The following is a 27,987-nucleotide window of genomic DNA, read 5'->3' on the forward strand; positions in this document are numbered from 1 at the left end:
AGTGAGGGTGGATCACCAGTGGTGGGCCTGGCTGTCTATCGCCTGACTCTGGGAATGTCCAGTCCCCACTCAGACAGAGATTCCTCTCCCTGTTCCTGCTTGAAATGAAATGTGCATGAGGTTCCCCTTTCGAGAAGGAGATGCTTCCCAGGGTTCCTCCTTGAGGCTGAGAGAAAGAGACATTCCCACAAGTGTTTTCTGGGGAGTGACATGGAGCCCCGCTTAAGAATGGTCACTTTTTGCTGGCTTTGTCAGAATTATTTAATGGAATTGTTTTGATAGAATTATTTAATAGAATTGCTTTGTACAATGGCCCTGGCTGCTCGGTGGCCACAGTGGCTGTGGTAGCCTTTTGGGTGAGGGAGTCTTGGTGATCAAGGTGGTCATAGTGGCCATGTGGCCAGAGTCCCAGGGGTGGCTACAGCAACCATAGTGACAGTGGTGGCAACAGTGGCCTCATGGTGGCCTTGGTAGCTTTGGTGACCTCATTTCTCTGGGGATCATAGTCCTTGGTAATTGCAGAGACCATGGTGACCTTCGTGGCCTCATGGATCAGACAATCCTGATGGCCACTGCCAGGGCTGCAGTGCCCAGGAGGAGCCCTCTGAGGTGGGAGGGGGCCCTGGGGATGATCCTACCTGGGGGAAAAAGAGGATGGTGAGGGATCCGTGGGGGTGAGGTGGTTAAGGGCAGTCAGAGAAGGGTCAGGGGTTACAGGGGGGGCATTTGAGGGTTTCAAGTGGAATGGAGGATGATGGGGATCAGGGGGTCAGGAGGGCCATGGGGGGTGTGAGGGGTGAGGGGTGGGGGTTGGTATGACATGGGATGAGGAATGACAGGAGAGACTGGAGCAATGGGCAGGGTTGGGGGTGACCAGTGGCCGGGGTGCAGGAGGGAGATTGGTGGTCAGGGGGCCACGGGGGCTTTAGGGATGATGGGGTGTCAGGGGGGCAGTGGGGTAACACATGGAGCAAGGGGTTTCAGGGGGTCATGGTGGGCTTCAGGGATGGCCGTAGTCAGGGCTATATAGGGGGTGCACTCCTGTGCCATGAGGGGTGTCAGGGGGTTCAAGAGGTTCAGAGGGGATCAGGCTGGTCCTGATCCAGGCCCACCCATGTCCAGCACACATAGCCGGTCCCTACAGAGCTGGCCTGCAGAGGGGAGGGACAGAGACAGCAGAGGAGTGTTCCTGCCTCTGTCCCTTTCCCTGTCTTTGTCCCTGACATCCCCTGGAAGTGGTGTCGCTGTCCCCTCCCAGATGCGGGGGTCCCCATCCCTGTGCCATGTCATGGATGTCCCTGTCCCTGTCCCCCATCACCTGTGGGGGTCATTGTCCCCTGTGGCTTATCATAGGTGTCCCCATACCCACAGTGGCTGTCCCTGTCCTCCAGGTTTTCCCCATGATGTCACGTCGCAGCCACTCGCATCTGTATCTGCTGAAGGTCCCGCTGGAACGGAGCTGGATCAATGCCCTGTCTCCTTCCTGGGTGACACTGGTGACCTCAAAGGTCTCGAATGGTGGGATCAGCACCTCCTCCTCACTAGGATTGGAGGAGAATTCTCGGATATCCGCGCCGTAACATGTCTGCACCTGGAACATCGTGTCTGTCCCAAATTGCTGAGCAATCTGTTTATGCAGTGATGTTGACGTGAATCGACCAAACCGGATGGTGTCACCACGCTGTGCCTTGAACCGGACCCCGTGCACTCCCCGGAACACATGGTGACATCGTGGTCCCCGAGTGTCCCTCAGTGTTGCCAGAGCATCGGTCAGCAGGAAATGCAGTGTTTTGAAGTGGAAGTTGTCCCGGTATTCCTGCCGGGAGCGCCCAGCCACATGCACGGCAGCATTGAACTCCTTGTACATGTCCTTCATTGTGTAGGTCCTGAGGGCGATGGCCTGGGCTGGGGACAGAGGGGTCACAGGGGGCCCCCGCCTCCACCACTGGTCTGCTGCCTTCACCCAGGTCTGGGCAAACAGAGGGTTCTGCTGCAACTCAAAGTGGTTGAGGGCTGGCAACAACTGGGTCATGGTGTGTCGGCAGCCTGGGTACTGGTCATCAAAGGAGTTCCAGGCCATGTCCAGGGGCACAACCATGAAGGCTGTGTTGGCCATGGTCATTGCCAGCAGTGCTAGCGTCCAAAACAGGGGATCCAGACAGGGGAGATGCCACCAGGAGCAGTGTGGGACACTGGGGGACACTGGAAAATTGAGGGGACACTGTGGGACATGGGGAACACTAAGGAAAACAGCAGAACACTGATGGAACACTGAGAGGATGCTGAGGGGATATGGGGGAACACAGAGGGACATGGAGTCACACCAGGGGACACAGGGAAGGTCCCTCAGTCAGGGGCTGGGGAAGGACGGCGGTGTCAGCCTGGGGAGGGGGGCAACCTCAGCCAGGAGACCCCTGTGCACATCCTGGGAGCCTGATCCCAAATCCTGAGGTGATTCCTGGATGTCCCATTGTCCTCCAGACCCCCCATGGACCCCTATCCCACTCCCACAATCCTTTGTCATTCCCCAGGGATCCCCTCCGCCCCCCCAGGATGCCAGCCCAAAGATGGGGATCACCTCCTGCCCCCCGAAGTGTCCTCCAGCCCTCTCATGGCCCCAGTCACACTCCCAGTCTCTCCTTGCTGCCCCCCAGAGCCCTGTGAACCCCCGTCCCATGTCCCCCAGTGTCCCCCAGCTTCCCTCTGGACTCCAATTCCACATCACATTCTCCCCAGGGTCCCACCAGTGTCCCCCAGGGCCCCAGTCCTGATGCCATGATCCCCTCACCCCCCCTTCCCCAATGTGTCCCTTGGAGTCCCCCCAGCCCCTGATACCGAAATTGGCTGCAGTGACCTCCCTGATGGAAGTGGAGGTAGCAGAAAGCCAGAATTCTTTATCAGCTCAGATTCACAGCAGATCTCTCCTGGTCCTGTAAGCTGGGGAAACTTTGCCAAAGGGAATTTATCCACCGTAATTAAAAATAGTCATAAAAATCGGCCTCCTAGCCAATACAGAAACAGCACTTTTCCTGTAATCAATTTTCATAGCTCTGTCTCCCTCTGGAAATTCTCTTGTTGTCCTGGAGAGTTCCTATAAAGTGATCAGGAAGTCGTTTTCATTGACTCCCCCAATATCTCAGATGACCTCGCCTCAAACTTCTGCTTTTGGCAGACGCTGCTCCTTCTGTGTAATAGAATTTGTCCAAAACCCCACTGGAGTTCCTGTTATCTCTTTCTCCACTGCATCGAGACACTTTTATTGTCCTGTGTAAATTCTTTTCAATTGTTTTATCATTTTTGAGAGTCAGACTTTAAGCTCTACCCAGCACCTTCAGTATGTGAGGAAAAGCCACACTATGAAAAGCCAAGTGTCCACAAAAGCAGTCTTGAAACTTGATTGAAATAAAGGGACAGAGTTTCCACAGCCATATCCCTGTGGGGTTTCTCTCTCCAGGTTTCGGAGGGCGCAACCTCCTTTTATCCCAAACTCCTGGCTGCAAGTTGCCCTCTCCTTTTCCCCATTGGCTGAGGTACCAGGGAGGTGCAGCATTCCCAAACCACCTACCCCATTGCAATCCCTGACTCCCATTGAGCTTCCCCTTTAACCTGTCATTTCCTCCCAAAGTTCAGACGTTCAGGCTGTCAGGGTGATGGAATAGACTGTGTGGGGACCAATTTCTCCTATTACCCGAATGTTCAGGACTTCAAACTTTCTGGTCAAACCGCCAGGTTTCTGTGACAAACTTCATGTCTTCTCATGCAGAGATGTCAAGAGCCATTTTGAAGACAACTGACAACAATTTCTCCTAAAGACCCCCAACTCAGTGAGTCATTTTTCAAAGACATCACAGCCCATCTTTCCTATAAAATCTTTCCCTGTGATGGTGGTGATGCCCTGGCACAGGCTGCCCAGAGAAGCTCTGGCTGCCCCATCCCTGGCTGTGTCCAAGTCCAGACTGGGCAGGGCCTGGAGCAGCCTGGCCCAGGGGAAGATGTCCCTGCCCATGGCAGGGCTGGCACCAGAAGGGCTTTAAAGTCGCTCCATCCCAAACCATTGCAGAGCCCCCGGGGCCGGGATGGGGCGGGGCGGGCGCTCGGCAGCACCAGCAGCTCGTGCTGCCGCCTGCTGTTGGCACCCAGAACTGCAGCTGGGAGTGGCACATGCGCAGTGCCGCTGATTTTCCCACTCTCACTGCTGCTCTCCGGTGGACAATTCCTGAACCACAATTCCAGGAGATGAACGGGTAAAGAGGGAAATCCCTGGTTCGAAAGGAAAAAGAGTTTCCTGAGACAAACATGAGGGGTTTTCATCAATAAATGGGTGGTGGTGCCTCTCTTCCCCAGCCTCAGTCTGCTCTATAATCTCAGAAATGCCATCAGTCCCCAACGAGCAGCACCTGTTCTGAGCTCCTCCAAGCTTATCAGGAGCATAGTTTGCTCCCAGGAATTCCTGCTGCATGGATAACAAGCTCCCCCATTTAACATACAGCCCTGTGAACTCATTTTTCTTGCCTGAAGAACAACCCAAAAGGAACCTTTTCACTGTGGAACTTTCAGAGAGAGCTCCTGGGCTGAATTGCAGCTGGGATGGAAAATGACCATGGCCAAAGTCCACCCTCTCTCCTGTGACCTGCAAACGCCTCCTGGAGCCTTTTCACAACGATGGACACATTTTTATACCTTTATCGTTATATAACTACATATTAATTATTCAACTTCTATTTTTCTATTGTATACATTGATTTCATCCAAGCATTTTTTTTAATTTCCATCAACCCCCCCCGACATCCGTTCTCATGATTCTTGTTGCTATTAAACAATAATTATATACAATTGCCAAACAATCATCACATCTAACAATCATATCATTTACCATAGCGATTAAATGATTACAGGTGCAGCCTAACATTTTCCCAAGCCTATCCTTCCTTTGTAACTCCCCTGAATATTCCATGATTTTAGAAACATGTTGTCCCTATTCTATCACTGCCAGCTCCTCAGCTCTCCGTCTGGGATGTGACTGCGTGCAGCAAACACACCAGGGGTGTTCCCCTGGGATCCTTCACTGTGAAAAATGTGTATTTTGTGACTGGCTTTTTGCAAATATTCAAATGAATATTATATGTGTTGTGTTAGAAAGTTATGCTGTGTTAATTTTCTTAAGTGTTAAATATAGTTTTAGGTCACAACATAATGTTAAAATAGAAACTGTGCTGTGTGAGATACTTTTTTTAAAGAAAGGACTCACACCAGAGAGCAGCCACAGGACACATCAGTCTTTCAGAGAAAAAGAATTTATTGCTCCATTATCAGAAGAAACGAACTTCTTCCTGCCTCGCTCAGCCCTGAGGAGCCATCAGGATTCAGAGGAAGTAGCTGACACTGCCCAGACAGAATCCTGTGTTCGAATGGAATTTATGCATCATGGATGAGGTGTATGAATATGCAACAGGCTGCTGCTTTTAAGGGTTAATCCTCTGTTAACATGGGTCCTTTTTCAGGCTTATTTTGCCCAGAAAGAGGTACCTGGACTGTCTGTAACTCTTTGTTTCTATTGTCTCATATTGTCCTAATCCTAACTGTCCAAATTTTTGTTATTCTAATTATATTGCTATTTTTATAACTGTTTTGTTATAATGAAACTTTGAAAATTTAAAAAATGAGTGGTTGGCATTTTTCACATTCACCCTTTAGATCTGGGGTGATTCAGGCTGGAGTGATTTTAGCTTTAGATTGACCAGTATTCGTTTTTTGTCTCTGTGTGCTTTAACCACTGAGTGAGCTTTGCCCATGAACCTCATTGTGCTTTTGCTTTTATTTCAAACCTGCTTTTGCTGATGCCTTTGCTGGTGGTTCTTTTAGTGACCTCAAGCCTCTCATGTGCCACAAAATGTTAAATGGCAATATAAAACCACTAAACTGTTTGCAGCAGTGCCAGCAGTTCACATCTGGGAATACATCACCACATGCAGGAAAATTGAATTGTTTTTGTAAATTGTCTCTTTTCGTTATTGGGGGGTTAAAAATGTCAGCCATAAGGGAATTCCTGAGTTATTGCAGAGCTAAAATGACATTTCCATGAGTTGCGGATGCAGCTGATCCTGGCCTTCAGCAGGGCAGGGAGCTCTGTGTGGGAGCAAGCAATAGTGAGAGGGAAATGTTTAGAATTTGCCTTATTTTCTGCAGATTTTAATCCATACAGGAGTTTTGTCAAGTGTGAGAAGAATTCCTTAGCTGTGCTGCTGAGCTTTAGTTCTTCTGGGAATTTAAGTTTGCAAACTTAAAAAACTTTAAACCTTAAACTCTAAGTTTTCCACCATGTGATATTACATGCTTCTATTCAGATTACACATCTTCTATTCAAATTCTTCTACTCAAATAACACGCATTACAGCTGGGGTAACCCCAGGAGTTGTGGAATCACCTTGTCTGTATTTTTTAAAATGTTTTTAATTACTGGGATTTAAATATTTTAAGCTCCTGGAAGTTTTTTCAGCTGGCAGGGCCTGGTTTTCCATGAAAAATTCTTGGCAGAGATGTTATTTCAGTGAAGGAATTTCGAGCCAAACACAGTTCTGGGGTTTTCCATCACAGCACGTGAAATATTCAAACCTAATGATTCCAGCTTGTGTCCCTGGCAGGATGGATGAGGGATTTGGGGATGCTGTGTCTGCAGCAGCTGGGGTTTGGGAGGCTGGGATTGGGGATGGTGGGATTTGGGGATGGTGGGATTTGGGGATGGTGGGATTTGGGGATGCTGGGATTTGGGGATGCAGGGATTTGGGGATGCTGTGCCTACAGCAGCTGGGTTTTGGGATGCTGGGATTTGGGGATGCTGGGATTTTGGGATGCAGAGATTTTGGGATACTGTGTCTGCAGCAGCTGGGGTTTGGGATGCTGGGATTTTGGGATGTTGGGATGATGGGGTTTTGGGATGCTGGGATTTTGGGATGCTGTGTCTGCAGCACCTGGGATTTAGGGATTTTGGGATTTGGGGATGATGGGGTTTTGGGATGCTGTGTCTACAGCACCTGGGATTTTGGGATGCAGGGATTTTGGGATTTGGGGATGCAGGGATTTTGGGATGCTGGGATGCTGGGATTTGGGGATGCTGTGTCTGCAGCAGCTGGGGATTGGGATGCTGGGATTTTGGGATTCAGGGATTTGGAGTGCAGGGATTTGGGGTTTGGGGCTGTAGGGATTTTGGAATGCTGGGATTTTGTGATGCAGAGATTTTATGATCCTGAGATTTGGGGATGCTGTGCCTACAGCAGGTGGGTTTTGGGATGCTGGGGTTTCGGGATGCTGGAATTTGGGGATGCAGGGATTTGGGGATGCAGGGATTTTGGGATGCTGGGATTTGGGGATGCCGTGTCTGCAGCAGCTGGGGATTGGGATGCTGGGATTTTGGGATTCAGGGATTTGGAGTGCAGGGATTTGGGGTTGTAGGGATTTTGGAATACTGGGATTTTGTGATGCAGAGATTTTATGATCCTGAGATTTGGGGATGCTGTGCCCACAGCAGGTGGGTTTTGGGATGCTGGGGTTTCGGGATGCTGGAATTTGGGGATGCAGGAATTTTGGGATGCTGGGATTTGAGGATGCCTTGCTCCAGAGTCCTTCACTTGCATCCAAACCTGGGGATGGCTGAAATCACCTCAGTTTACAGCCATGGGTGTTGTTTTAGGTTTTTTTTCTGTGTGAGCTGATTCCCAGGCTTTCCCCTGGCAGTTGTGTGGCAAGTGAGCAGAGAAGCCTTTGTTGGTCCGATAATTCCCACCTGGAGCTCAGCCAGAGCCTGAAGCAGAGCTCCATCTCCATCCCACCTGTTCCCAATGACATCAGAGCTCTTGGGGAGGGTCCCTGGGACCTCCCTCCTGCAGAGCCCAACAGGTCGCTCCCACAGGAGCCATTTGCACTGAGAACCATCATTTCATGGAATTCTGGAAAATCTCACCCCACTGCCATGGGCAGGGACACCTCCCACCAGACCAGGCTGCTCCAAACCCCATCCAAGCCTGGCCTTGAGCCCTTCCAGGGCCGGGGCAGCCACCTCCTCCCTGGGACTGAAGGAGAACAACAGTATGGATCTGCGTCAGTATGGATTTATGATCCATAAATGTATTTGATGGATCCTTGTGCCAGGAGCTCCAAGCCCTCAGTGCTCAGAAGGGTTTGGTTGCTTCCCTGCTTGGCTCCTCCAGGCCAGGCCCAGGTGGTTTGGGGTGGTTTGGGGTGGTTTGGTGTGGTTTGGGTGGTCTGGGCTCAGTGGCTGGCCCTGGCTGGCAAGGAGGGCAGGCTGTCCCTGCGGCGCCGCGCTGGCGCGAGCTGGAGACACAGGTTCTCCCGGAGCAGCTCCTCCTTCTGGTCCTGCAGCCGGACCCTGGTGTCCCTGAGCAGCTGGCAGTGCTGCAGGAGCCCCATCAGCTCGTGGCGCAGGAGCCTGTTCTCGGCCTTCACCTCCTCCACGTGCTGGATCAGGGCCTTCATGGCCACCTCCTGCGCGCCCCAGGTGAGCTGCTGCATCCTGCGTTGGAACTGCTGCTCGCACTCGGCCTTGTCCTGCAGGAACCTGCTCCTCACGGCATGCGTCTCCTCGGCGCAGCGGATCCTGGTCACCCGCAGCTCCCTCTCCAGCGCCTTCAGCCTCTGCTCCGCCTCTATCTTCTGCTGCTTGTAGGGCTCCAGCTGCTGCAGCTCCGTGTCCATGCGCGAGGCCTCGGCCTCTGTTTCCTCCAGGACACTCCGCACCTCCTGCTCCTTGTCTGCGTAGCGCGGCACCAGCTCCTCCTTGTGCGCCTGGATTCGGGCCAGCTCTTGGCGGTGGTGGTCGCTCAGGGTGATGATCATGCCTGGGGGGTCCTGGCTGAGCTTTTCTCCGCAGCTCAGGTAGGACTGGCTCTGCTCCTCAGTGCGCTGCGCTTCCTTCTCCTGCTCTTTGGAGGCCTGCAGGACCTGCTCCGCCCGTGCCATGTAGGTGTCCAGGTGTTGTGAGATGATCCTGCATTCCCCCTGCAGGTACAGCTTCCTCTCCCGGATGGGGTCCTCCGTGTCGCTGCTTTCCTGGGGTGGCTCTTCATCCTTGCTCTTCTTTGTTTTGGATGCCATATTTTATCAAATGGTGAAAAACTGAAACAGAAGGAAAAAAAACACCGCCTCAGAGTTTTTGCCCCAGTCCTGCCGTTTAGCTTCCAACAGATTCCTCCAGCAGCTCAAATGTTTGACCCAAAACTGTTGCCATTCCTGAATTTGCATTTCCCATCCTGATTTTCCTCAGGAGAGAAACAAAAATGCAAATTTTTAAAGATTTCTTTTTTTGCCATGTAGTGTTGGGATATTCCTGCAGTTTGGAGGGAAAAGTGCAATTCTGCCCCATTCCCATCAAACTGTGAAAAACTGAAACAGAAGGAAAAAAACCACCGCCTCAGAGTTTTTGTCCCAGTCCTGCCCCTGAGTTCCCAACAGGTTCCTCCACCAGCTCAAATGTTTGACCCAAAACTGTTTGTTGCCATTCCTAGATTTGCATTTCCCATCCTGATTTGCCTCAGGAGAGAAACAAAAATGCATTTTTTAAAAGATTTCTCTTTTTTTGCCTTGTAGTGTTGGGATATTCCTGCTGTTTGGAGGAAAAGTGCAATTCTGCCCCATTCCTTCCTCACTGATTCCGGTGTTTGAAGAGGCAGCTGCATCCCAAACCAGTATCTCCTGTCCAAAACCAGCATCTCACATCCCAATTTCAGGAGATTCTCTTTTTTAAAAGTATTTGTCAGTATTAATTTAATGAGATTCAGGTTTTTTAAACACTTTTTAAGCATTAATTTCAGGATTGGCTGAATTCCTGAACTATTTATTCCAGTGTAGAATGCTGGAATTTTCAGGATTTACAGCTGGAGGCTGACAAGTCTGATGGTTTCAGTGAATATTTGTAATTACAAATTCTCATTTCCTAATACAACCCATGTAAATTCTTAAGGAAACAAAAAAGCAAAATTCCAGAAGATGGGTGAAAACCAGAATGAATCCAGTAAAATCCCAGCCCAGGGTGCAGGGATTTGGGGGATTCTGGGGGTTTGGTGCAGGGGATGTGTGAGGGTCAGAGAATTCCCCTGTCCCCGTGGGAAAAGGAGGAAAATGGGATATAAAATGTGGTATTTTAGGGCACTGACCTTCCCTGCAGCCAGGTTTTCCCGGGTCCCACGGCTCTTGGCTGGCTCGTTGTGTTTGAGCTGTGTCCATGGAGATGAGCTGAGGTCACAGGGGAGGGAAGGAGGGGGATCCCACCCAAACAGGTTCCACTGTGAGGTCTGAGAGATGGAGCAGGACAGAGGGGGAAAGGGGCACTGGTTTCCTCCTCACCTGCCCGGGTGTGCCAGGGCTCCTTCCTCTTCCTCACAGCCTCCTCCTCTGTGAAAAACAACAGCCACTTGTTTTTAAAATGTTAAAAGTTTAAGCGTAATAAAATGGTTATAAAAATAGCAATATAATTAGAGTTATAATAATTTGGACAATTTGGATTAGGACAATATGAGACAATAGAAACAAAGAGTTACAGACAGTCCAGGTACCTCTTTCTGGGCAAAATAAGCCTGAAAAAGGACCCACGTTAGCAGAGGATTAACCCTTAAAAGCAACAGCCTGTTGCATATTCATACATCTCATCCATGATGCATAAATTCCATTCAAACACAGGATTCTGTCTGGGCAGTGTCAGCTTCCTCCTCTGAATCCTGACGGCTCTTCAGGGCTGAGCGAGGCGGGAAGATGTTCATTTCTTCTGATAATGGAGCAATAAATTCTTTTGCTCTGAAAGATTTAGGAGTCTTGTGGCTGCTCAGTGACAGTCCTTTCTTTTAAAAAAAGTAACTTATACAGCATAGTTTCTATTTTAACATTATGTTAAAACTCTAGAACTATATTTAACACACTACTTAAGAAAATTAACATGGCACAGCTTTCTAACACAACAAATATAATATCCATTTGAATATTTGCCAAAAGCCAATCATAAAATACGCATTTTTCACAGCCAGAGCCGGTGTGCCCAGAGCCGGGTCCCTCCCAGCACCAGCGCCGCCGGTGCCGCGGGGCGGAGCCGACTCCGTTTCCCAGGACTCTGTTTCCCGTTTCCCGGGACTACATTTCCCAAGATTCCATTTCCCATTTCCCAGGACTCCGTTTCTCAGGACTCACTTTCCTATTTCCCACGACTCCATTTCCCATTTCTCTGGACTCCATTTACCAGCATTCCCTTCCAAGGACTCAATTTCCCGTTTACCAGGACTCCATTTCCCAGCATTCCCTTTCCCAGCACTCAATTTCCGGTTTCCCGGACTCCGTTTCCCATTTCCCGTTTCCCAGGACTCCATTTCCCAGCATTCCTTTCCCCAGGGCTCCATTTCCCGTTGCCCGGACTCCATTTCCCAGCATTCCCTTCCCCAGGGCTCCATTTCCCGTTTCCCAGACTCCGTTTCCCAGACTCCATTTCCCAGCATTCCCTTTCCAAGCACTCCCTTTCCCGTTTCCCGGACTCCGTTTCCCAGGCGCACCCGCGGACGGACGGAGGGCGGCGCGGCCCGGGAGCGGCCGGGAGCGGCGGCAGGCCGGGGCGGCGGAGCGGAGCCGAGCGGAGCGGGGCGGGGGCGCTGCCGCAGCCGCAGCGGGAGCAGCCCGGCCCGGCGCGGCCCCCGCACATCCGGGCGCTGCCGCAGGCCCGGCCCGTGCTCCCGTGGCGGCGGCGCGGCCCGGGCGCTCCCGGCCGGCCCGGCCCGTGCTGTGGCGGCGCGGCCCGGCGCGATGCTGCGCTGCATGCCGCCGCTCTGGCGCTGCAACCGGCACGTGGAGGCGCTGGACCGGCGGCACTGCTCGCTGCAGGCCGTGCCCGAGGAGATCTACCGCTACAGCCGCTCGCTGGAGGAGCTGCTGCTGGACGCCAACCAGCTCCGGGAGCTGCCCAAGGTGAGCCCCGCCGCGCCGGCCCCGCCGCTCCGAGCGCCGCCCCGGCCTGCGCCGCCCGCTGGGCCCGGCTGAGCCCGTGTGAGCCCAGCCGGGCCTTCCCCGAGCTCCGCGGCCGGCATCGAGCGCTTCGGGGCGCCCGGGGCTCCGTGCGGCTGCCCTGGGCCGGGGAGGAGCCCCTCGGCTGGGAGCGGCACCGCGGCTGCCGCCCGGCGGGATAAAGAATCTCCTGCCTGTCCCGGGAGATCCTGTACCTGGGTCATTGGGATAAAGGGGTCCCCTGCCTGTCCCGGGAGATCCTGTACCCGGGTTATGGGGATAAAGGGGTCCCCTGCCTGTCCCGGGAGATCCTGTACCCGGGTCATTGGGATAAAGGGAGCCTCTGCCCACCTGGGAGCTTCTGTACCCGGGTCACAGGGATAAAGGGGTCCCCTGCCCACCTGGGAGCTTCTGTACCTGGGTCGTTGGGATAAAGGGGTCCCCTGCTCTCCCGGGAAATCGCTTACCCAGGTCATCAGCCCTGTGACAGTCACAGCTGCTGCCAAGCCAAGCACAGCATGAATTAAAAAACTCTGGTCTAGGCAGTAAGCTGAAAAAGCGTCAGGTAGGTTAATGGAAAGTGATAGAACTGCTTTGTAGTTATGATCATAACTATGATGCTGCAGCATCTCTGCCATGCAGACAGGCTGGGGGTGTTTGGCCTCGAGAAGAGAAGCCCTTGGGAGAGCTCAGAGCCCCTTGCAGTGCCCAAAGGGGCTCCAGGAGAGATGGAGGGGCACCTGGGACAAGGGGGAATGGCTTCCCACTGACAGAGGGCAGGGTTAAAGGCATTATTGGGAAAAGATTGTTTTCTGAAGGGTGTGAGGCCGTGGCACAGGTGCCCAGAGCAGCTGTGGCTGCCCCTGGACCCCTGGCAGTGCCCAAGGCCAGGCTGGACAGGGTTGGGAGCGGCCTGGGACAATGGGAGGTGGCCCTGCCATGGCCAGGAGCACCTGTCCATATGCACTTCCCCCATGGAAGGGGAGTGGAACTGGGTGCTCTGTAAGATCCCCTCCATCCCAATCCATTCCGTGATGTGGGGCTGCAGCCTGCACTTGCAGCTTGTGTTCTGCTCTGTCCAGCACAGAGCTCTGCCCACAGGAGCACCAGGATAAGCTGCTCCGTGTCTCCCTGATCCCTGCAGGGCACGGGATGGAGATCTGCCCTGCTGCCAGCTTGGGCCAGCATCTCCTGCCTCGCCAGGGTTTGCTGTAGCAGGGCAGGGTGCTGGGGCAGGGCAGCTCTCGTGGCTGGTCCTGGAGCACCATCCAGCAGGAAGCCAGCCGTGGTGTTCCCGTTCTGCAGGTGGGAATCTGAGCCTGCCTCTGGGGAAGGAAAAGGCCTGGAGGCAGTGACTGGGCTGTGGGATACTCCAGAGGAAGGTTTATTGTGTATCCCCTTTGGAAACTGTGGTTTTTAAAAGTTATTGAGGTTCTACCTGTGCTAGAGAGAGAAGGTGTTTGACTGCCCTGTGTTTGGAGAGATGCTCTTCAGGGAATGCTGACTCAGTTGTGTGTTTATTTAAAAATTGAGAAGCGGGTCATTAGGTTTCAATGTTTTTGTTGAATACTGACATATTATGGATTTTGCCATCAAATATAGGTAAAATGAACCCTTACAAAGCAGAACTCAGTTTTGATTCAGGCCAGAGTGGTTTGGTTCAGTTTTGGTAAAACACACAAACATCCACACCTGAGCAGGCTCTCTTGTGTGGAGGCAGCACTTCCTGCTCTGGTGTTTTTGGGTTCTGTTTGTCTTTCCTGCTCATCTCTTCCTGGTGAGCTGGGCTGCCTGTGGGACTCAACGTGAGGCTGTTCAGGTATGGAGGCACTGATGGGATTCAGTGTGAGGCTGTTCAGGTGTGCAGACACCAGTGGATTTCAATGTGGGGCTGTTCAGGTGTGGGGACACCATTCAGTGTCAGGCTGTTCAGGTGTGCAGACACCAGTGGATTTCAATGTGGGGCTGTTCAGGTGTGGGGACACCATTCAGTGTCAGGCTGTTCAGGTGTGCAGACACCAGTGGATTTCAGTGTGGGGCTGTTCAGGTGTGCAGACACCAGTGGATTTCAGTGTGAGGCTGTTCAGGTGTGGGGACACCATTCAGTGTCAGGCTGTTCAGGTGTGCAGACACCAGTGGATTTCAGTGTGGGGCTGTTCAGGTGTGCAGACACCAGTGAGAGCCTCTGAGCCCTTCTCTCAGGTAGCTCAGCATCTTGCTGCACTTTAGGCAGGGAGGTTTCCCAGGCTGCTGGAAAATGTGTGTGTTGCGGACAGGCTGGGCTGGGCATGGCTGTGAGTGTGTCTGCAGAGGAGGAGATTGTGACACACCCACGGAGCAGAGCCTGCTGGGCCCCGTGCTCCCAGCTCTGTGTGCCCTGCTGAGCTGCCTCGTGCTGCCCTGGACCCTGGAACTGGGGCAGACTGGGGCTTGTGAGCTTGGAACTGCATCTTTGCGATTGTAAATGCAGTTTTTATAGTGGCTCAGCCTGTGTGGGTGCAATCCTGCCTGTCGTGGCAGGTGCTGTGTGCCCTCCTGAGCCACCCAAAGGGCTTCTGTGTCACAGAGCTGTGGCATCTGCTCATCCTGGAGCATCAGAGCTGCTTCCAGGCCTGGGCTCATAGGCTCCATGTCCTGGGCTCCTCTCTGGGCTGTGCTGGGCTCACAGGCTCCTCTCTGGCCTGTCAGTTCCCCTTCTGGAGCCTCCTGCAAAGAATTATGAGAGGAGCAAATGGAACAGAGCAGTGAGATGCTGGTCCCCTGGTCTCAGGAGAGGGACAGAGGATGGGGAGCAGCAAGGGCTGTGGCCAAACCCAGTGCGCAACAGCTTTGCACAAGGGAGGTGAAGGCTGTCAGGGTGTCTGCATCTGTCTGGGAAAGGTGGTGAAAGGTGGAGCCATTCCCCAAACTGTTCCCCAAACCATGGCAGGGGCCTGGAGGGTGAGTGATGGCCCAGAGGAGGGGACAGGGAGCCACTGCTGCTGCTTGCAGGAGAGCACTGAGTGCAACCAAAGAGGGCTCAGTTCAGAGCTAATGACATCATTCTTCATGCAAAATGTAGTTTAACTGAGCTGCAGAACATGGCATAACAGTGCTGTGGGTTAACATGAGCTCAGGAGAGAGCTGGAGCAGTTCAGGAAGGAGAAAACAACCAAAACTGAGGGTCTGCAGAGACACCACTGAGTGTTTGCACTCCCTCCTGGGAGAGGCCTGGAGGGAGTTTGGCCTTGCTGCACTCACACTCTTCCTTCCCAGCCCCTGTCCGGAGCTGCCCAGGGCTGTCTGTGGCCATGCTGGGTGTGCTCCCTTCCCCAGGCAGAGCTCAGTGCCCTCACAGGTGAGCATCAGGTGCCCCTGAAGGGAGAGCAGCCCCAAATGCTGCTGCTCCTGAGAGCAGCCAGGGAGTCTGGGCACGCCAGAGGATGGGGACACGCTGGGCAGGGAGAGCAGAGTCCCCTCTGTCCCTCCCCAGCCCCTCCAGGTTCCCTGTGCCTGTGCCATGGCTGCTCCAGAGGCACGTGAGGAGGAGGAAGAGGAGATGTGCAGGAACAAGGAAGCAGGTTTGACCCACCTCAGGTGTGACCCAGAGTGTGTCCTGAAGGTTCCCTGGGCTGTGCCAAGGTGCCTTTGGTCCCTGGCGCAAAGTCACTGCAGGAAGGGCTTTTTTTGAGGATGTTCCTGTTGGTAGGGATGCACACCTAAGGCAGGGGCAGGGATCTGTGTGGTATGAGGTGAATACAGTGATGAAAATTGAAAATAAACTGCCTTTTCACCAGGAGGAGGGAAGAAGGGAGCTCTGGGTTTAGGCACACGCTGGCTCTGCAGGATGGTGGTGGGAAAGCCCTTTGGCTGGGGCAGGGGGATGATTTCCAGGTGGGGAGCCTTCATCAAAAAGGCTTTTTTTGGGAAGGAGACCCTGGGAGGAGGAGGGTTTGTGCTTGTCATGAGGTGGAGAATTTGTGTGCTTGTTTCACAGGAGGGGCTGCACGTGCCCATTCCCTGGGAGAGGGTCTGAAGGACACAGGGATGGGAAGATCTGTCAGAAAAGTGGGAATGAGAGAGCAGGCACAGCCCTGGGCAGCAAGGTTGTGTTTGAGGGGCTCAGGCAGGGCTTTTAGGGAAAGAATTCCCTGTGGAGGTGATTTTTGAGGTGAAAGGATTGGAGGGGTGGCTTTTGGGAAGGTCAGTCAGCTCTCTTGATAATCCCTGAGTTTATATGAGTTTATATGGTTCCTCTTCTGAGCATTTCTTAGCCAGCACCAGTTGGGTGTTTCAGACAGGCTTTTCTGTGTCCTTATTTCACCTCTTTCAGAAACATGGCATCTCCTGCTCTTTCTGTGGCAGTTTTCCTCTGCAGCATTTCCAGTGCCCTTTGTGCTGCTGTGTGCTCCAATCCCATGGGATGGATGCTCTGCCCATCTCCTGGGATTTCTGAGCAGCACTGCTGTGCCTTCCTCACCTCTCCCTTCCCAGCTGCAGGACTCAGCCTCTGTTCCTCTCCATCCTGCAGTGCCCGCTCCTCTTCTGGCTGCTCTTGCTTCTTTGTCACCTGTCCCTTGTGGAAATTTTGCCTGTTTTGAGCCTAAATTTCCCCTCAGGGTGGCTGTGCTTGGGCAGTTTGGAGGGATGGATTAAATCTGTGTGGGAGCATCTGCTGCCCCATTGCAGGGATTTGCTGCCAGGGCGATACCACACAATTTAATGGAAAATGATAAATTCCCCTTGATAAGTTTCCTGTGCTTTCCACAAAAGTGTCTGAATTCTAGAGGTGGAAAAGACTGACTTCTGCTGTGCCCGTCTTGCAGAGAGTGGGGCTGCAGGATCTCTGCAGGACAAGGTGCAGAGCAGTTTTAGTGGCACAGAGGGTTAAATCATTGTGTTGGAGCTGCATAACAACACCTCAGTCATCCAGGCCACTCCTGAGCACTTGAGAAGCACAGGTCTCACTCAGCAGGAAGGAATGAGCACATTCCATGGAATTTGGAGCACTCGGAGGTGGCAAACAGAGCTGGTCACAGCCCAGAAGGATCCAGAGACTCTTGGGGTGCTTTTGGAGGAGTGCTCCAGTTTGGAGTGTGGGGCGGGAGGCTGGGTGGAGCAGAGCTGGTTGGACCTGGTGTAGGAGGACAAGAGGGTGGAGCTGAGTAGGAACTGAGATCCTGAGCAAGTCTGAGCAGAGGGAGGAGACCTCGGAGCTCTGGTCAGCATGAGCGTGCCCAGGGTCAGGCTGCTGGACACCTGCTGGGGCAGTGCTGGGCTGGAAGGGTCTGAGGCTGTGGCTGTGCAGAGGGGGAACCCAGGGCTGGCTGTGGTCCCAGGGTTTTAGCAGTGCTGGTGCTGAGGAGGGAAGCCCCAGGCACTTCTCATGTAGGGGCTGCAGTTCCTCACAGCAGCTCCCGTGCTGAACTGAGCCCAGTGCAGAAAACACTCTTCTCACTGCCAGTGAGCTGATACCCACTTGCACTGGAAACTGTGAGACACTGGGGAGAGGAGCCCAATTCTGTCCAGGGCAGGTCCTGCCCTGTTTGGGCTTGTTGCTGTTTGCATCATGGCAAGGCCCTTTGAAACCAGCCAGGTTTCTGCAGCTCCTCCATCATGGCAAGGCCCTTTGAAACCAGCCAGGTTTCTGCAGTTCCTCCATCATGGCCACCCCTTTGAAACCAGCCAGGTTTCTGCAGCTCCTCCATCATGTCAAGGCCCTGTGAAACCAGCCAGGTTTCTGCAGTTCCTCTGTCATGGCAAGGCCCTTTGAAACCAGCCAGGTTTCTGCAGCTCCTCATCATGGCAAGGCCCTTTGAAACCAGCCAGGTTTCTGCAGCTCCTCCTGTTTGGCTGCTGTGGCCTGGGGTGAGAGCCTCCCCATGCCGTGTCCAGAGCCAGGATCTTACAGGGAGCTGGGATCCCATTGGGAGCCAGGATTCCACCAGCAGCCAGGATCCCACTGCACCCAGGAGAAGCTCAAGGCCATGCCTGCCACTCTTTCCCAAAGCAAAAAGGGGCCTCGCAAAGCTAATTAAGAGCAGCTTTTAATTTCCTGGCATGTGAAGGCTGTGAGGAGGATCTTGGGGTTTATTTACTTCCATGGAAGAGTAAAGCTTCTCCCTCTAATCTCTCTGTATTAATAGCCCTTCCCTGAGAAAGTCAGGAGCCAGGAGTGCTCCGTGGAGCCAGCCTTGGAGCCTGCCAAGGCTGGATGTGGAGTGGGCACCTCCTCTCGCTCTGGATGTGCCTCTTTCCATCCCAGGCTGTGTCAGAGCTGCAGCTGCATTTGCTTAACAAAACCAGCCAACAAACTGGTTTCACTTGCTGGCTGTGAGACTGGTGTGTGGAGCCAGCACAGCTCTGGGTGCTCTGCAGGAGCTCAGCAGCCCTGTGGCTTACTGGGACAGCTGGATGTGTGTTTGTCTCTCCAAAAACCATGTGTTCTGCATTGCTGCTGCCCAGAAAGTAGAATAAGTGCAGGCCATCTCCCCTGCACCCTCCTCTGGTGACAGCAGAGGTGTAGGATCTGTGCTGGAGGGGCAGCACCAAACACAGGCTCAGTCATGGAGAAAAGAGCTGATAAAACTTTTGGATATACAAACAGAAAACAGGAAAGAGGCACACAGGTGGATTTTATGCTTGAGGGCTGTGAAAGGGAAGTGGCTGTTAACTTTCAGTTCTCTGAGGTGTGTTCAGCTCTGTGGGACAGGTGTGGGTGTTCTGCCAGACTGTCTCCCCCCTTGGAGGGGGTTCACGTGTGTGAAATAGGAGGTGCAGAGGCAGTAGAGAGCTTTAGAGGAGTAAAAAATGATGAAAATTCAGGTGACCATGGTTGGAATGGCTCTGCCTCTCACCAGCCCTTGCTTGGCACTGGTTTGGTACCTGCTGGGAGGGCAGAGGTGGAAGCACCTGCTCAGTCTTTCCTGGGTTGTTACAAAGCTCTCTGTAGGTGTCTGCTGGTTGGTTTAACACCTGCCCCGTGTGTGCTGCTGCCAGCTGGGTTTGCTGTGCCCCTCTGGGGGTGTTTGGCTGTGTCAGGTCCCCAGCCCCAGCTGCTGCTCGCAGGGCTGTCCCTGGATGTGGCATTGCAGAGGCCCTGCCTGCTCCTCCCTCAGTCTCAGGTTCCCTTTGGTGCTGCTGAGGATGTGCCAGGGAGAATGAGTTCATTGATGGCTGCAGGTAGGGGCAGGGCTGGGTTAACCCCTTCAGCTCTCCTCTAACCTGTTCTGTGTGTTTCCTGCATTCTGGAGCCCTGTTTTGGCATCTCCCTGGAGGAGCTTAGCTGAGGCAGAGGCGGGAGCGTCGTGGATGGAAGGATGGATGCTCAGCTGTGTGCTGGGCAGGGGGGATGTGGCATCACAGCAGCTCTGTGGGCTCTGGCTCCGTGTTCCATACCTGGTTCAGGGCATTTACTGTGTATGTCTGAGCTGTTCCCCGGGAGCTGCTCCAGCACCTGCCTCCTTGTCCTCTTCCTGCTCAGGGGAGGTGTTTGGGTACACTTAACTCTTCCTCAGGACTTCTCCAGTCCCCCAGATGTGCTTTCCTGCACCCCGAGGGTACAGGCTGCCTTTGAGTCCCCCTCTTTGCGCCAGTTACTGGGCTTGCTCTCATTACCTTCTCTTGGATTCCTAGTTTCAGGGTTAGACCTGGTTTGTTGGGTTTTTTGGTGGTTTTAAGGTGCCTCACTGTGCTGGAAATGTATCTGTTGGATGAACCCATTTATGATTTCTGCCTCTGGAAAGCACAATCTGATTGGAAACTATTGCAACAGATTATTGTATAATATAATTTTGGCATTTTTCCCTCTGCTAATAGCTGTGGCATTACAGATCAGTCAATTACTTTTTCTAGTTGCAAGTTGACCCTTCTTTGCTGAGAGGGTGGTGTCCCTTGGCTGAATTGTGGGGCTGGTTCCCAGTGTTACATCAGGAACTAGAGGGACTGTGAAATATGGTTTATAGATGGAGATGGAGAAATTGGAATGCAAAATACCAGCTTGTGGTTCTTCCTATGTGTTCTCAGCTCTCTAGCTGAAGCTGAAGACAATGGGCATCCCTTACAGTGCAATGTTTCCTGTGAAAGTGTCTGTACATTGAAGTGGATTACAAAGGAAATACCCCAACAGCTTCTAGAACATGTCAAAATCATACGAATTTCGGTAACACGAAGGAAGTTTATTATTTTTGTGTATATCCACTGGAGCTCTTCAAAACATGAAACCATTACGGTATATCAGAAATTAGTGAGACCCAAAAAGAGGCATTTGGATGATAATGGAGCTCATGAAAGAAGCATTCCTCCTTAACACCAGGACTCAGTGGGGACAAGGCATCTGTTTCATGAAAAATTAAGACTGAATTATGCTGCTTTTCAATGAGAAACAAAACTAATACCTACTGTCATTTACCATGAAAAAAATTGTCAAAAAGTACCACATATCTCACTGACTCAACAGCTTGGTGATCAGAGGTATTCATCAAAATTTTAGAAACATCACATCCTGAATGAGAAACCAAGGAGGAGGTGATTCCTGAGGTGCAGGTGTGCCAGGGAGGGGCCTGGCTGGGAAAACCTAAATGTTCAAATCAAAAAGGAGCAGATGTGCTTGGGTAGAACCTAGGGTGTGCTGGGTTTGGCTGCTTCACCCACACCCAGGATGCTCTCCGTGAAATGATCCCCACAGCTCTCTCCAGAATAATGATTTTGCTCCAGTGCTTCACTACATGCACAGGTAAGAATTTCTACCATATACCTAATTTAACCAGGCAGGAGGCACCTGCTCTGCAGCAGCTGGAGGAGACAGCACTGCATAGAACATCACTGAACATATAGAAATTTTTTTTTATAATTCTCTAGGAGAATTATAGGAGATTGGCCTGCTACTCTGACAGAAGGTACTTAAGGCTACATTATTTTAATGCTTGATACAGGAATACCACCAGATTAAAATGTGATTTGGATTTATTTTTTTTTCCAAAAGCAAGAGAATTTTTTTTAAGTGACTGAGGTCCTTAAAGTAGGCACAATGTGTAGTGGTTCTGTTATGGAAAAAATTAGTCACAGAATCATTGAGGCTGGAAAAGACCTTCAAGATCGAGTCCTACCTTTGACTGAACATCGTTTTGTCAACTAAACCCCAGCTCTCAGTGCTGTGATTATTTCGTATATTCCAGTATATTTATGTTTATATTTATGTTTATATGCTGGAATATATGAAATATATTAATTCACAGAGAAAGATGGAGGCTGTGAGTGCTGGGGTTGTATGGAATATGGCCTGCACATATCCCATTGAAATATATAGAATAATATACTGTATATATATGAATAATATAATGTAAATATAGGAATATATTTTGTATATTCCAGTATATTTATATACTGGAATATATGAAATATATTCATATGTATATACCATATATATATATATACACCATATATGTATATATACATACACCATATATATATATATACACACCTTTTATATATATATACATACCATAAATAAATATATATATATATATATATACACTGTAAATATAGTCATATATTTACGGTATATTATTCATGTATCTACAGTATATTATTCCATATATTTCAATGGAAAATGCCCCTGAATGCCCTGGGCCTGCCACAGGCAGTTCTGGTCCTTCCTTTCTTGTCCCATCCCACTGCACAGACCAAGGTGGAGGCTGTGAGTGCTGGGGTTGTGTGGGATATGGCCTGCATATATTCCATTGAAATATATGGAATAATATACTGTAGATATATATGAATAATATAATGTAAATATATGAATGTATTTTGTATATTCCAGTATATGTATATACTGGAATATACAAAATATATTCATATATATATACTGTATACATATACTGTGTATATATATATATATTTTTTTTTTTTTTACGGCATGTGTATATATATATATATATATATATATATATATATATATATATATGAATATATTTCATATATTCCAGTATATTTATATGCAAAATATATTCATATATTTACGGTATAATATTCATATATTTACAGCATATTATTCCACATATTTCAATGAAAAGTGCCCTGTGCCTGCCACAGGCAGTTCTAGTCCTTTCTTTTTTCTCATCCCACTGCACAGAGCAAGGTGGAGGCTGTGAGTGCTGGAGTTGTATGAGGTTGTATTAAATATATTCATTCACACACCAAGGGGGGGGCTGTGAGTGCTGGGGTTGTGTGGGGTTGTATTAAATATTTTCATTCACACACCAAGGTGGGGGCTGTGAGTGCTGGGGTTGTGTGGGGTTGTATTAAATATTTTCATTCACACACCAAGGTGGGGGCTGTGAGTGCTGGAGTTGTATGAGGTTGTATTAAATATTTTCATTCACAGAGCAAGGTGGAGGCTGTGGGTGTTGGGGTTGTGCTCAGGGCCCCTCTTCACACAGCCAGAGTTTGCTGCTGCCTCGTGTGGGAGATCAGCATCGATCACTCCCCAGCCTCGGCAGCAGTGGGATGCTGGTTGTGGTGTCTGGGCTCAATCCTGGCTCAGGACTGCCCTTCTGGGGTTGGTTTGTTGTTTCACCTGGAGCAGGGGCTGCTCCCTGCTGCTGGCCGTGTGCTGTGTGCCCAGCAGCTGCTGCCCCGGCCCTTCTGAAGGGGACAGCATTCCTCAGCCCTGCTGCAGCAGCAGCTGCCGAGCCTTGGCTCCCGGACAGCCGCTTTGTCTTTGCTGGAATGCATTCCCAGCCCTTGAGTGCTTTTAGATATTGGCCGTGCATTCCTCAGGGCCCGATTCGGGGTTAAATAGTCGGAAATCCGCCGGGCTGCAGGGGGGGGCCGTGTGGGGCTGGCAGGGAGCAGCCTGCTGGGGCTGCTCTGCTCCTCTGCTGCCTCCAGCGTGGGCAGGAGCTCCCCCTGCTCCTCCTGCTGCCTCCAGGGTGGGCAGGAGCTCCCTCTGCTCCTCTGCTGCCTCCAGCGTGGGCAGGAGCTCCCCCTGCTCCTCTGCTGCCTCCAGGGTGGGCAGGAGCTCCCCCTGCTCCTCTGCTGCCTCCAGCGTGGGCAGGAGCTCCCCCTGCTGCCTCCAGCGTGGGCAGGAGCATATGGGGCCACTCCTGTGGGTGCCCCCAGTGCCCCTGCCCTGCCTTACCAACACCTCTGTGCCTCTCCTGCTGCGGGCACACAAGGAGTGTCCTCTCTGCCCTCTTCTCCATGCCCTCTGCCATGGCTCTGGCTGCAGAGCTGGGCATGGCTGGCATGCCAGCAGTGTCTCTTTGGGACTGAACTGCCTGAATTGCCACCTTTCAGGTGTTGGTGACCGTGTGCCTGCAGCCACAGTTCACTAGCCATGTCCCTCATATCTTCCCCTCCAAGTTGTGTCTTCCTCCTTGATTTTTTCCCCTGCTTTTGCAACATCTGTGAAGTTAGTTTTGGCCGCTTTTGGTCCTTTGCACTGCACCTGATTTCCTCCCAGACCACTTTCTTGTAGTCACTGAATCTCTGGATTTTCTGGGGGTTTTTTTGGATTTTTTTTCAATTGCATTTAATTCTATTGTATCTCCTTTCCAGTGTCTTTCTTTTCTGTTTCATAAGATCCTGTTTTGAGGATCTTTATGTTTCCAGGCCACAATTCACTAGCCTGGAACTAGTTCAGGATGTGGCTGTAAATGCTGTGAGGAGGGGAGGAGGAAGCACTGGTGGTGAATTGGTGAATTACCACCTTTCAGGTGTTGGTGGCTGTGTTCCTGCAGTCAGTTCACTGGCCTGGAGGTGGTTCAGGATGTGGCTGTAAATGCTGTGAGGAGGGCAGAAGGAAGCACTGGTGGGGTGGTAACAGCTGGGAAGATGGTGATGTTAAGGGGCAGCTGGTCTGTGTCCCCTGCCTGAGGTGGCTCAGACCAAGTCCCCAGGTAAAGGACACCTGCATGGTGGCTGTGGTGCCCTCCCTGTGGCACCAGGGTGCCCCTGGGGCTGCTCTGCTGGAGCTCCACTGCTGATGTTCCCACCTCTCAGCAGTGTGATAGCTTGTTTGACCTCAGCTCGGGTTGACTCAGTTATCCTCATCAGATTTCAGTGATTCTTCTTGAATTGAGCTATTCTGGGAAGAGCCATTTCCTTCCTGGTTTCTGTCTGTAGGGAGAGGTGTCTCTTGGGGTTGCTCACTGTCACCTGGAGGCACTGGGCTGTGCTGGAGGTGAGTCCTGCTCTGCTGAGGGAGCTGAGCAGCCTCTGGAGCTGGGCCTGGGCTGCCCAGCCATGGCACACAGGTTGGGCAGGTTCTGTGGCCTCACCTGTGCCATGCTGCCTTTGAGCACTGTGAAGTGCTGGGTTTAACCCTAGAGCTGATCAGCTCCTGCCTGTTTTGCTTTGCAGTCGCTGCTCCCAGCTCCTCCTGCCTCTGTCCCAGGCTGGATTCCCCCAGGGACAAGGCACAGGTGTGAGATCTCTCAGCACACCTGTGGAAGGAGGGCCCCAGGTCTCTTCACACTTCACCTGTGGGTGTCTGAGGCAGGCTGAGTGTCCCAGTGCCCAGCTGTGGAGCATGCAGCAGCTCTGCTTCCTCCAGGCACAGGAGGAACATGCCAAGCCCTTGTTTAACCAGGAAAATGGGAAGGAAGGCTGTCGTGGGTTGACAGCCTTTATCCCAATATCGTGTGTTGTGTCTGGCAGCTGTGCCTTTTCTCTCTTCCCCCCCCCCCCGGCCGTCTTGCTGCGGCGGGGCGGGGAAGAGAGGGGGGGAGTGTTTGACCAGGCCTTTTTTTTGGCTTTTGGCTTTTTGCTGCTTGGCTTGGCTAGCCGCTTTGCTTGCTTGCTTTCTGCTTTTTGCGCTGTTTTTTTTCCTTTTCTTTTGCTCCCTCTTTCTTACCCTCCCCTGAAGATACTGGACCGGTTCCGGACCTGACCTGAGACGTCCAGGACACCTGGAGCTTGCAAGAGAAGCTTGACGCCCTCACCATACACAAAGTCTGTTTCTTTCCTTTTCTTGTGTTGGGGAGTGTTCTTTTGTTACTTGTAAATAAATAGGTTTTGTTTTCCACTTTGCTCCTCCGAGAAATTCCTTCCCGAACCCGGTGTTGGGGGAGGGGTGGTTGGAGGTTTGTTTTGTTTTGGGGGGCTCCCTTTTGGAGATTTCCCCTAATTTGTCCTAAACCAGGACAATATACTTTTTGGTGCGTTGGCCGGGAAACAGAGGCCAAAAAAAAAAAACAGTGGGAAAAAAAACCTATAACAATAATATTTTGGTTTTGGCTATTTTGGTGGGCATATTGGTGATTCATAATGTCATTTGGAGTGGAAGCTTGCCGGTATTTCTGGTCCCTAGGGGTTTTTGAAGTTTTAATACTTTTGTGGTCCCTGGGGTTATTTCCTTACCCAAAAATAGCTCTGATGTTGTCCCTAATAAGTAGCTTTTGTAAGCGGGGGGCACTAACCAGAATAGTCATTGTGCTGGTCTTATGTGTGATGATGTGTCGGATAAAAATGCTGGACTTTATTTCAGGAATGTATGGGTTGCTGTTATGGTTGTTTACTCAGTTTGTTTGGGGAGAAGAAGGGGAAGGGGCTTTTCAGCCTTTGTCCTCCTTCTTGTCCTCCAAATTGTTGACATCTCTATTAGAAAATACTGAATTTCCCCTGAGTTTGAAAGAAACCATCTTTCTGGCATTTAATTTATTAAGCCTTTTCTATACTGTCTGGAGTGTGTATAAAATGAAGACTGAGATTTCTAGAGGGGTTAGAGACACTCCTGACTTAGGAGTAAAACAAAGCAGGAAAAATCTTGACTGGAGTGGGAAATGGGAGGACATGGGCCAGACTTTAAAGGAATTTTCCGATCCTATAGATTGGGACTTTCCATCTGATCAAATTCAGGATCCAGTCAAGGTGGCAAAGTATTTGAGGGAGAAGTGCCATGGTAATACTAAGGAGGAAAGGGTTACTGCAGTGAGCTGGGCCTTGGCGTTTGTTTACCGTACTCTGCTAGATACTGTGGAGCAGCAGATAGCAGAAAGGGAACAGGGAGATAAGTTAGTTACTATCCCAGTGACCCAGGCTGCAGCTAACATCCCAGGCTCCAGGCTAGCAGCTGAATCAGACAATAGGCCCCAACCCATGGCTGTTGCAGCTAATACAAGAGGTGGAAAGTGTAAAGGCAAGACTGATCGAAAGGTGGAGGATGATGATGATGATGCAGGAGAAGGACCCTCACCAAAATCAGAGGCCACATCAAGGGGCACAGAATCTGGAGCTAATATTGACTCCTTTTCTCTGAAGGACCTCAGAGGCCTAAGAAAGGATTACAGACGACAACCTGACGAATCTATAATTAGTTGGTTAGTCCGCCTTTGGGATGCTGCAGGGGAGGTTACAATTTTGGATGGTACTGAAGCGAGGCATTTGGGATCCCTGTCACATGATCCTGTCATTGATCAAGGTATGATGAGGGGGGCTAACCCTCACAGCCTCTGGGAACGGGTCCTAAGAAGCGTAGCAGAACGATACCTGTGTACGGATGATCTCTATATGCAGCAGACACGGTGGAAGACCATAGAACAGGGGATCCAACGCCTGAGAGAGATGGCGGTGGCAGAGCTCATTTTCTCAGATGATACAACAACTAGGAATCCGGACCTGGTACCATGCACACCTATAATGTGGAGGAAACTTGTGCGACTTGGGCCACCTGAATACGCTTCTGCGCTAGCAATAATGAAGCGGGATGATACATATGAGACTGTGCTCGATATGGCAAAGAAGCTTCGAGCGTATGCAGATGCTGTGCATGGCCCAACTCATGCCAGAATTGCAGCAGTGGAAACCCGACTGCAGAAACTAGAGGACAAAATAGAGGAGAATCATAAGAAACTCCGGGAAGAGATTAAGGAGGACCTTATTCAAATCTCAGCTGTACAAATTAGAGGCCCTGGTGTCCAACGCTGGCGCTCCTTTGATGGGGAGAGAAGGTACATCCCACGGGCTGAGTTATGGGCTTTTCTGCGTGAGTCTGGAGAAGACATGAGGAGATGGGACAGAAAACCCACCGCTGCTTTGGCACAACGGGTGCATGATTTGAAGAAAAGAGAAAGTATCACCAAAAGGATAGCAGCTCCGGTCGCTCGTAGCCGAGATGTTAAGTATGCTGATGACGATGACATGTCCGATCCCCTTGAAGGAACTTCTAAGGCATATGCCCAAGGAAAGAAGGACAATCTGGCTTAGAGGGGCCCTGCCTCCAGCCAGGAAGAGGCACGGGAGAACCGGGTTTTCTGGAAGGTGTGGATCAGATGGCCTGGCACATCAGAGCCACAAGACTATGAAGCATTGGTTGACACCGGATCACAGTGTACCTTAATGCCATCGGAACACGTGGGGACAGAACCTGTTTCCATTGCTGGAGTGACAGGGGGATCACAACAGTTGACTTTGTTGGAAGCTGAGGTGAGCTTGACTGGGAAGGAGTGGCAGGAACATCCGATTGTGACTGGTCCAGAGGCTCCGTGTATTTTGGGCATAGACTTCCTCCGGAATGGCTATTACAAAGATCCTAAGGGATTCAGGTGGGCTTTTGGAATAGCTGCAGTGGAGATAGAGGGTATTAAACAATTGAATACCTTGTCTGGACTATCAGAGAACCCATCTGCAGTAGGACTCTTGAAGGTAGAGGAACAACGAGTGCCAATTGCCACCTCAACAGTGCACCGCAGGCAGTACCGGACGAATCGAGATGCCGTGATCCCCATCCACAAAATGATCCGAGAGCTGGAGAGCCAAGGGGTGGTCAGTAAAACCCACTCACCCTTCAACAGCCCTATCTGGCCCGTGCGAAAATCTGACGGAGAATGGAGATTGACTGTGGACTATCGTGCCTTGAATGAAGTGACTCCACCACTGAGTGCGGCTGTACCGGACATACTGGAACTGCAGTACGAGCTGGAGTCCAAGGCAGCAAAGTGGTACGCGACCATTGATATAGCTAACGCATTTTTCTCCATACCTCTGGCAGCAGAATGCAGGCCCCAGTTTGCTTTT

At 51.3% G+C, this 27,987-nt stretch overlaps 3 protein-coding genes across 26 annotated transcripts in view; 1 reads left to right on the plus strand and 2 right to left on the minus strand.

Annotated features, from left to right (window-relative positions):
- Nucleotides 1–1,076: 1,076 nt before the first annotated feature.
- Nucleotides 1,077–2,613, minus strand: LOC134419634 (erythroblast NAD(P)(+)--arginine ADP-ribosyltransferase-like). The gene is made up of 3 exons (XM_063159179.1): nt 2,579–2,613; nt 1,370–2,192; nt 1,077–1,151 (listed from the first exon to the last, which is right to left on the minus strand). Exons 1-3 carry the CDS (start codon nt 2,611–2,613, stop codon nt 1,077–1,079), a joined length of 933 nt encoding a protein of 310 aa, XP_063015249.1.
- A 4,156-nt stretch (nt 2,614–6,769) lies between these two features.
- On the minus strand, nt 6,770–11,257 carry CCDC166 (coiled-coil domain containing 166). Of its 2 annotated transcripts, none has more exons than XM_063175638.1 (3): nt 10,653–11,257; nt 10,357–10,402; nt 6,770–9,129 (listed from the first exon to the last, which is right to left on the minus strand). In XM_063175638.1, the coding sequence occupies exon 3, from the start codon at nt 9,106–9,108 to the stop codon at nt 8,266–8,268; it is 843 nt and encodes a 280-aa protein (XP_063031708.1). In that variant the 5' UTR covers nt 9,109–9,129; nt 10,357–10,402; nt 10,653–11,257; the 3' UTR covers nt 6,770–8,265. The 2 variants fall into 2 exon arrangements, with proteins under 2 accessions (XP_063031708.1, XP_063031700.1); XM_063175630.1 differs by having other exon boundaries at nt 10,167–10,402.
- A 536-nt stretch (nt 11,258–11,793) lies between these two features.
- SCRIB (scribble planar cell polarity protein) overlaps nt 11,794–27,987 on the plus strand; it is a 140,125-nt gene continuing 123,931 nt past the window's right edge. For all 23 annotated transcript variants that reach the window (XM_063175652.1, XM_063175721.1, XM_063175703.1 and 20 more), the window contains exon 1: nt 11,794–11,955. In XM_063175652.1, the coding sequence (XP_063031722.1) occupies nt 11,794–11,955 (162 nt within the window). The remainder of the gene's footprint in view (nt 11,956–27,987) is intronic.

Source organism: Melospiza melodia, chromosome 1 (genome assembly GCF_035770615.1).
Source record: "Melospiza melodia melodia isolate bMelMel2 chromosome 1, bMelMel2.pri, whole genome shotgun sequence".
Classification (NCBI taxonomy): domain Eukaryota; kingdom Metazoa; phylum Chordata; class Aves; order Passeriformes; family Passerellidae; genus Melospiza; species Melospiza melodia.